The sequence below is a fragment of the Lissotriton vulgaris genome, chromosome 7 (assembly GCF_964263255.1).
Source record: "Lissotriton vulgaris chromosome 7, aLisVul1.2, whole genome shotgun sequence".
Lineage (NCBI taxonomy): Eukaryota > Metazoa > Chordata > Amphibia > Caudata > Salamandridae > Lissotriton > Lissotriton vulgaris.
The window spans coordinates 598,314,780-598,325,182 of record NC_141695.1 but is presented as its reverse complement, the minus strand read 5'-3'; the positions used below and the strand labels follow the sequence as shown (position 1 = coordinate 598,325,182).

At 54.5% G+C, this 10,403-nt stretch overlaps 1 protein-coding gene across 1 annotated transcript in view; it reads left to right on the top strand.

Annotated features, from left to right (window-relative positions):
• Window positions 1–4,987: 4,987 nt before the first annotated feature.
• Window positions 4,988–10,403, top strand: part of GALR2 (galanin receptor 2) — a 112,823-nt gene continuing 107,407 nt past the window's right edge. The window contains exon 1 of the mRNA XM_086928748.1: window positions 4,988–5,328. Within this exon, the coding sequence (XP_086784874.1) occupies window positions 4,988–5,328 (341 nt within the window). The remainder of the gene's footprint in view (window positions 5,329–10,403) is intronic.

Below are 10,403 nucleotides of genomic sequence, written 5' to 3'. Positions count from 1 at the left end.
GCATGGAACCTGGAATGCAACAACCAACTGAACTGTGATCGTGTGGAACCTGCAGATGCATCAACCCACCGAACTGTGATCGCTTGGAGCCTGTAGATGCATCAACCCACCCAACTGTGATTGCATGGAACCTGTAGATGCATCAACCCACTGAACTGTGATCACATGGAACCTGTGAATGCATCAACCCACTGAACTGTGATCGCATGGAACCTGTAGATGCATCAACCCACTGAACTCTGATTGCATGGAACCTGCAGATGCATCAACCCACTGAACTGTGATCGCATGGAACCTGTAGATGCATCAACCCACTGAACTGTGATCACATAGAACCTGTGAATGCATCAACCCACTGAACTGTGATCGCATGGAACCTGTGAATGCATCAACCGACCGAACTGTGATCGCATGGAACCTTTAGATGCATAAACCCACTGCACTGTGATCTAACCCTGCTACCAAAAAGACACACGATTGATGGACGGAATGCAGAACAAATCAAAACATTCACCCCCAGTCAAGAGATCTGGGTTAAACCCATCATTCTTTTGCTCACCATGCCACCCCAGTCTAGACCTGCATATGCATATCAGTCTTAACCCTGTGCCTCATGGGAACAGTCCAGCCCGAACTGCTAAGCCAGGTCCTCCCTGGACCGGAAACAAGCATCCTAGGATTGTTCTGCATTCTGTCCATCAACTTTTGTTTTTGCATTTGTCACCCCGAGTGGGACAGGTATGCTAAGACGTGGGTCCCGTGCTCTCCATGTCACTGGAATTAAGCTATTGTGCCTGAAAAGGGGTGAAACCCCGAAACCGGTCCTAGGATGCTTGTTTCCAGTCCAGGGAGGACCTGGCTTGGCAGTTCAGGCTGGACTCTTCCCATGAGGCACAGGGTCAAGACTGATTTGCATATGGCTGTGTTCAAACTGGAATGGCATGGTGAGCAAAAAAATTATGGATTTAGACCCAGATCTCTGTACTGGGGTGAATGTATGACATTGTTCTGCATTCTGTCCATCAACTGTTGTTTTTGCATTTGTCACCCCGAGTGGGATTGGTATGCTCAGACATGGGTCCAGTGCTCTCCATGCCACTGGTCAAGCTATTCTGACTGAAGAGTGGTGAAAGCCTGAAACCGGTCCTAGGATGCTTGTTTCCAGTCCAGGGAGGGCCTGGCTTGGCAGTTCGGCCTGGACTTCTTCCCATGAGGCAAAGGGTCAAGACTGATTTGCGTATGGCTGGGTTCAAACTGGAATGCCATGGTGAGCAAAAAAACAATGAATTTAGGCCCAGATCTCTGTACGGGGGTAAATGTATGACATTGTTCTGCAGTCTGTCCATCAACTGTTGTTTTTGCATTTGCCACCCCGTGTGGGACGGGCATGCTCAGACGTGGGTCCTGTGCTCTCCATGCAAATGGAATCAAGCTATCCTGGCTGAAGAGGGGTGAAACTTCGAAACCGGTCCTACAATGCTTGTTTCCAGTCCAGGGAAGGGTCCTGGCTTGGCAATTCGGGCTGGACTGTTCCCATGAGGCACACGGCCAAGACTGATCTGCATATGGCTGGGTTCAAACTGGAATAGCATGGTGAGCAAAAACACGATGAATTTAGGCCCAGATCTCTGTACTGGGGTGAATGTATGACCTTGTTCTGCATTCTGTCCATCAACTGTTGTTTTTGCATTTGTCATCCCGAGTGGGACGGGTATGCTCAGACGTGGGTCCCGGGCTCTCCATGCCACTGGAATCAAGCTATCCTGACTGACAGGGGATGAAACCCCAAAACCGGTCCTAGGAGGCTTGTTTCCAGTCCAGGGAGGACATGGCTTGGCAGTTCGGGCTGGACTGTTCCCATGAGGCACAGGGTTAAGACTGATTTGCATATGGCTGGGTTCAAACTGGAATAGCATGGTGAGCAGAAAAACGATGAATTCAGGCCCAGATCTCTGTACTGGGGTGAATGTATGACATTGTTTTTCATTCTGTCCATCAACTGTTGTTTTTGCATTTGTCATCCCGAGTGGGTCGGGTATGCTCAGACGCGGGTCCCGTGCTCTCCATGCCACTGGAATCAAGCTATCCTGGCTGAAGAGGGGTGAAACCCTGAAACCAGTCCTAGGATGCTTGTTTCCAGTCCAGGGAAGACCTGGCTTGGTAGTTCGGGCTGGACTGTTCCCATGAGACACAGGGTCAAGACTGATTTGGATATGGCTGGGTTCAAACCGGAATGGCATGGTGAGCAAAAAAACGATGGATTTAGGCCCAGATCTCTGTACTGGGGTGAATGTATGACATTGTTCTGCTTTCTGTCCATCAACTGTTTTTTTTGCATTTGTCACCCCCAGTGGGACGGGTATGCTGCTTGTTTCCAGGTCGGGCTGGACTATTCCCATGAGGCACAGGGTCAAGACTGATTTGCATATAGCTGGGTTCAAACTGGAATGGCATAGTGAGCAGAAAAACGATGGATTTAGGCCCAGATCTCTGTACTGGGGTGAATGTATGACATTGTTCTGCATTCTGTCCATCAACTGTTGTTTTTGCTAAACCTGCTACCAGCACACGGATGTCTTCAGTGGGTACATCAACTCACTGAGTTATCCCAGTGGTATTGAAATACCCTTATATGCAGGGCAAAAATAGATGTGCACATACGGTATATATACTAACTGAACTGTGATTAAAATCGGTCAACCGCAGACTGCCCATTGATGTCTGCAGCAGGGGCATCAACCCACTGAACTGTGGTCGAATGCCAACTGTGGAGGTTTCAACCCACTGAACTGAAATCGGATACCATCTGCAGATGCATCAACCCACTGAACCATCACAGCGGAACTGAAACCAGTCACCTGAGGTCGCACACATATTTCTATAGCAGGAGCATCGACTCACTGAATTATCATAATGGAATGGAAACTCTTGACACGATTTGTCGACCCGCTGAAGGACCCTGCGAGAAGGTATTTTAATGAACAAATGGAGGGATCTTAGTGTCAGCCTCTGGGCCTGGACTTGTTGACCTTTTGAGAAGTTCTGTGCATGATGTGTCGCCTCTCGCCCCCAGCCCTCTGACGCGCGGGAGAGGATATATCGGAGCCGGGGGTCCGTTTCTATGGACACATCCACGCGTCCTCTTTTTGTGCAGGTCTTTCTTCCCTGGAAACTGGGCGGCCTTTCATTTCAGAAGTACTCAGGACAACGGAAGACGTCTGCAGGGGTCCAGTCTGAAGAAGAACCGAGCGCCTGGAAGCCGGGGCCGTGGAAGAAGGCGCACGGAACTAAGTGTCGGCAACTTCAGCCCGCGCGGAATCCTCGGGGGGCGGGGGCCGGGCTGCAGCCTCGGGAGGGATGATGTGCGTGGCCGCGGCGCTCCGGAGAGGAGCGCAAAGCACGGCCAGACCGGCGGAGCCGACACTGGCGGAAGGGAGCCGGGAACTGAGAGCAGCCGACACCCGAGGAGCGCGGGGGCTGACCGGAGGGGGCCGGGGCGAAACGGAGAGCACTGAGGAGGCCAGCGACCTCTGAGAGGGGCACTCACGGGGACTCTGAGTACAGGAGAGGACACTGACCGGAGGACGGCACACTGACCACAGGAGAGGACACTGACCAGAGGAGAGGACACTGACAAGAGGACGACACGGCCACAGGAGAAGACACACTGAACACAGGAGCCACACTGACCAGAGGACGACACTGGCCACAGAAGCAGACACTGACCACAGAAGCAGACACTGACCACAGAAGCAGACACTGATCACAAGAGACACACTGACCACAGAAGCGGACACTGGCCACTGACACACTGATCACAGAAGCAGACACTGACCACACAGGAGACACACTGACCGGAGGACGACACTAACCACAGGAGACACACTGCCACAGAAGAGGTCACTGGCCACAGAAGAGGACACTGACCACAGGAAAAGACACACTGACCAGAGGACTACATTGGCCACAGAAGAGGCCACGCTGACCACATGGGAGGGCATTGACCAGAGGACCACACTGACCACAGGAGAGACGATGACCACAAAAGAGGACACTGACCAGAGGACGACACTGGCCAGAGAGTGCTTGGGAGGGCAATAGACAACCGAGATCCTGACCACAAAAGTACTCTGACAAGAGAAGGGCACTGGGCAGCGGCTGTCCACGGGGAGGTCAGTGGATACGGGGGGGGCATGCTCGCGGCGGACACTGACCACCACAGATACACAGACGGCATGGGAAGAAACTGACCACAGGGGAGGGCAGTGACACCCTAGACGAGGGTCCTTAAATAATGCCACTGTCCACAGAGGGCGCTGTCCATAGAAGGTGGCTGACTGCAGGCAGGACTTTGATTTCAAGTGAGAAGAGTGAGCAGGACGGAGGACCCTGCCCACAGAGACCACGGTGACATTCCAAACGCGTGGCGACCAAAGGCGGCCCTGACATCAGTAGAGGAAGAGGCCAGAGGTCATACAATAAGAGCTGACGGAGGAGCCGCGACCTCGGCCCGGGGAGTCCGAGGAACTCACTGAGAACAGATCCGGACGGACAGACGGCAGAGCCCAGAGGAGACTGACCGCATATGTGGACACTGGTGCACACGAACTGACCATACCAGGGGAATCCGACCCCAGAGGGGAAGCTGGCCACACAGTGACTACACACCAGCCCTCGAGACGACAGAGGACACTGACCAGAGCCGTCACTGGTATGGACCGGGCCACAGACGAAGGCTTGAGCGAGCGTCGTGTACAGAGCACCGGCCCAGCGGTGGGCGCTGTCCCGCGACGCCCTGTCTGTCCTTGGAGTGAATGCACCGAGCCCGGGGCGCACCGCGGCCTTTGAAGCAAACTTCGGGCTGCACTTCCCACTCGGAGCGCTCTCTGCCTCTCAAGGGTCTGAGCCGTCTCTTTGGTCGTGGTGGGCGGGCGGGCACGGGTTCTTCTGCCCCGAACCCCACGCTCAACCCAACCCTGTCCGCAGGATGAACCGCTCAGCAATGCCCCTCGGAGAGAGCACCCGCCCCGAGTCGGTCATCATCCCCCTGCTCTTCTCTGCCATCTTCGTGGTGGGCACGGTGGGCAACAGCCTGGTGCTAGCGGTGCTGCTGCGCAACGGGCAGGTGCACAACACCACCAACCTGTTCATCCTGAACCTGGGCGTGGCCGACCTGGCCTTCATCGTCTTCTGCGTGCCCTTCCAGGCCACCATCTACACCCTGGACGGGTGGGTCTTCGGCCCCTTCATGTGCAAGGCCGTACACTTCTTCATCTTCCTCACCATGCACGCCAGCAGCTTCACCCTGACCACCGTGTCCCTGGACAGGTAAGGGCCGCGCCCGAGCACTGGGCACTGGGTATGTGTGCGGGGTGGACGGCGCCCTAATACTGCGCACTGTGCCTCCGGACAGGTTAATGGCCGCGCTCGCAGTACTGGGCACTGGGGGGCTTATAGCCCCTTGCGCTACTTTTGCGTCACTTTTACCATGAGAAAGTGACGCAAAAGTGGCGCAAGGGACTTGTAAATCTACCCCTGGGTGTCTGTGCGGGGAAGAGGGCGCTCAGAACTGACCACTGGGTGCGTCGGCACAGAACGGTGGCTTCCCAGTACTGACCACCGTGCCCCGAGTCGAGTATGGGCAGGGCCCTCTGCCCTGGATACTGACCGAATTGTTCCTGGGCAGGCAAGAGTGGTCCCCCAGTTCTGACTGTAATGGCCAACAGAGCACTCCCTGTACCCGGATATCCCTAATTATTGCCCGTCCTGGGGCATGAATATGTAGGGCCCCCAGGGACAGAAAGGGGCGCATCATCCCTAATACTGATCATGAAGGGGAGGGAAGTTTAGGGGCCCAGTACCGAGCACGGTGTATTGAGGAGATGGATTCGTACCCCAATACTCACCACCCTGACTCTTGCAAGATATTAACTGCACCCCAGTACTGCCAGCATCGGGAAGCAAGGGTTACCAGCCCCACCCCAATACTGCATATTGTTTACATGTCATTGAAGAGCTGTGCCCCCAAAACTGCCCATCCTTTAACTGCCAGTGAAGGGCAGTGCACCCAATACTGCCCATCCTTTACTCGTTGTTGAAGGGCAGTGCCCCCAATACTGCCCAGCCTTTAACTGGCAGTGAAGGGCTCGTCCCGCAACACTGACCGTCATGTTCCTAACTAGTGAAGGGAAGTACCCCCCCCCACCCCCCCCCCCCCACACAAAACCATAGTGTTTCCTTGATAGCCAGGAACCCCCTCGTACTGACCGTGCTGGTGTGGTCAAGGACCTCTCCACTTGGCACCAGCTACATATACCAACCTCAACTTAAAACCTCAACCTAGCCCGTACAACATTCCTAACCTCAACTCTTCACATAACTCCACTCATAACTTAAACACCCAACTTCCAATCGCAACTCCTGCCACAACCCAAAACTAACTACAAACCCAAAATTCCAAATGTAACTCTAATCCCAACTCTAAACTCTACACTCCACCCAGCTGAGACAATCAGTCAAATCCCCAACCGCTAACCACAACTCCAAACACAGCCCAAAACCTAACGACAAGCCCCAACTTAACCCCAGCAACCTCTAACAGCCAAATTCCAACCACCACCTCATCCACAGAACAAAACCTAACCACAAACCCCAGCCTAACCTAAGCAATCGCTAACAGCCAAATTCCAACCCCAGATTTATTCACAGCACAAAACCTAATCACAAGCCCCACCATAACCTCAGCAACCTATAACACCCAACTTCCAACGCCGCTTCATCCACAGCACAAAAACGACTCACAAACCTAGACGTAACCTCAGCAATCTCTAGCACCCAACTTCCAGCTGCAGCTTCAACCACAGCACAACCACGTATCCCAACTTAACCTCAGCATTCTCTAACACACAACTTCCAACCGCACCTTCATCCAAAACACAAACCACAATCCCCAACTTAATCTAAGTAACCTCTAAACACTTAACTTTCAATGGCAGCTTCATCCACAGCACAAAACCTAACCACAAGCCCCAACTTAACCTCAACGACCTTTTTCATACAACTTCCAACAACATCTTCACGCACAGCACAACACCTAAAGACATGCCCCAGCGTAGCCTCAACAACCTCTAGCATACAACTTCTAACCACAGATTCACACCCAGCATAAAACTCACCCACAACGACCAGGCCTCAAGCATAACTTCAACCTCAAATCACCAGGGAAATCCAACCTCCAGTACCGTACTGACAACATCGAGGAGGTACTGTGTGCGTAGCCTTCACCACAGGATTTCTGGACAGGCTGAAATGGGGAGGGAAGTGCAGGCCTTCAGTGCACTGACACCGCCTCTCTAGTAAAGTACGGACAGGGCCTTTACACACTGATAGATTATGGCGACGACCCCAACACACTAGCAACGCTGGAAAGGAAGAGGCAGCTGTCCAACACACTGGAAGGCAAGGGATGCTCCCCTAGTGAAAAGCATAAACTAACATTAATGACTGCAGTGGCTTCCGGACAAGTGCAGCTCCTGACTCACTGACCATGAGGGGAAGACAAGGGCAGCTCCCGACTCACTGACCATGAGGGGAAGACAAGGGCAGCTCCCGACTCACTGACCATGAGGGGAGGACAAGCGGAGCCCCAGACTCACTAATCAGGATATTAGGACAAGCGCAGCTCTAGGTTCACTGACCATGAGGGGAGGACAAGCGCAGCTCCAGGGTCACTGACCATGAGGGGAAGACAAGGGCAGCTCCCGACTCACTGACCATGAGGGGAGGACAAGCGGAGCCCCAGACTCACTAATCAGGATATTAGGACAAGCGCAGCTCTAGGTTCACTGACCATGAGGGGAAGACAAGGGCAGCTCCAGACTCGCTGACCATGAGGGGAGGACAAGCGCAGCTCCAGGTTCACTGACCATGAGGGGAAGACAAGCGCAGCTCCAGACTCGCTGACCATGAGGGAAGGACAAGCGCAGCTCCAGACTCGCTGACCATGAGGGGAGGACAAGCGCAGCTCCAGGTTCACTGACCATGAGGGGAAGACAAGCGCAGCTCTAGGTTCACTGACCATGAGGAGAGGACAAGCGCAGCTCCAGTTTCACTGACCATGAGAGGAAGACAAGCACAGCTCCAGGTCCACTGACCATGAGGGGAAGACAAGCGCAGCTCCAGACTCACTGACCATGAGGGGAAGACAAGCGCAGCTCCAGACTCACTGACCATGAGGGGAAGATAAGCGCAGCTCCAGGTTCAGTGACCATGAGGGGAAGACAAGGGCAACTCCCTGCCTTACTGACCATGAGGGGAAGACAAGGGCAACTCCCTGCCTTACTGACCATGAGGGGAGGACAAGCGCAGCTCCAGACTCACTGATCAGGAGAGTAGGACAACCGCAGCTCTAGGTTCACTGACCATGAGAGGATGAGAAGGGCACCTTCAGACTCACTGACCATGAGGGTAGGACAAGCACAGCACCAGGTTCACTGACCATGAGGGGAAGACAAGCGCAGCTCCAGGTTCACTGACCATGAGGGGAGGACAAGCGCAGCTCCATTCTCACTGATCAGGAGAGTAGGACAAGCGCAGCTCTAGGTTCACTGACCATGAGGGGAAGACAAGGGCAGCTCCAGACTCACTGACCATGAGGGTAGGACAAGCACAGCTCCAGGTTCACTGGCCATGAGGGGAGGACAACAAGCGCAGCTCCAGGTTCACTGACCACGAGGGGAGGACAGGCGCAGCTCCAGGTTAACTGACCATGAGGGGAGGACAGGCGCAGCTCCAGGTTCACTAACCATGAGGGGAAGACAAACGCAGCTCCAGGTTCACTGACCATGAGGGGAAGACAAGCGCAGCTCCAGGTTCACTGACCATGAGGAGAAGACAAGCGCAGCTCCAGGTTCACTGACCATGAGGGGAAGACAAGCACAGCTCCAGGTTCACTGACCATGAGGGGAGGACAGGCGCAGCTCCAGACTCACTGAACATGAGGGGAAGATAAGCGCAGCTCCAGACTCACTGACCATGAGGGGAAGACAAGGGTAGCTCCAGACTCACTGACCATGAGGGGAAGATATGGGAAACTCCCTGCTTTACTGACCATGAGGGGAGGACAAGGGCAGCTCTCCCCTAACTGACAATGAGGGGAGGACAAGGGCAGCTCTCGACATATTGACCATGAGGGGAGGACAAGCGCAGCTCCAGGTTCACTGACCATGAGGGGAGGACAAGCGCAGCTCTAGACTCACTGACCATGAGGGGAGGACAAGTGCAGCTCTAGACTCATTGACCATGAGGGTAGGACAAGCGCAGCTCTCAACTTATTGACCATGAGGGGAGGACAAGCGCAGCTCCAGGTTCACTGACCATGAGGGGAGGAGAAGCGCAGCTCTCGACCTACTGACCATGAGGGGAGGACAAGGGCAGCTCTCAACTCACTGACCATGAGGGGAGGACAAGGGCAGCTCTCGACTCACTGAGCATTAAGGGGCGGACAAGGGCAGCTCTCGACTCATTGATCATGAGGGGACGACAAGCACAGTTCCAGGTTCACTGACCATGAGGTGAGGTCAAGGGCAGCTCTCGACTCACTGACCATGAGGGGAGGACAAGAGCAGCTCTTGACTCACTGACCATGAGGGGAGGACAAGGGCAGCTCCCGACTTACTGACCATGAGGGAAGACAAGCGCAGCTCTAGGTTCACTGACCATGAGGGGAGGACAAGGGCAGTTCCAGGGTCTCCGACCATGAGGGTAGGGCAGGCGCAGCTCCAGACTCACTGACCATGAGGGGAAGATAAGCAAACCTCCGGGTTACTGACCATGAGGGGAGGACAAGCGCAGCTCTAGGTTCACTGAGCATGAGGGTAGGACAAGCAGAGCTCCAGACTCACCGACCATAAGGGGAGGATAAGGGCAGCCCCCGACTCACTGGCCATGAGGGGAAGACAAGGCCAACTACCTGCCTTACTGACCATGAGGGGAGGACTAGGGCAGCTCCAGACCCATTGACCATGAGGGGAGGATAAGCGCAGCTCCAGGTTTACTGACCATGAGGGGAGGAGAAGCGCAGTTCCAGGTTCACTGACCATGAGGGGAAGACAAGCGCAGCCCCAGGTTCACTGACCATGAGGGGAGGACAAGAGCAGCTCCAGGTTCACTGACCATGAGGGGAGAAAAAGTGCAGCTCCAGGTTCACAGACCATGAGTGGAAGACAAGGGTAGCTCCTGACTCACTGACCATGAGGGGAAGACAAGGACAGCTCCCAACTCACTGACCATGAGGGGAAGACAAGGGCAGCTCCCGAATCACTGACCATGAGGGAAAGGCAAGGGCAGCTCCCGACTTACTGACCATGAGGGAGGACAAGAGCAGCTCCAGGTTCACAGACTAT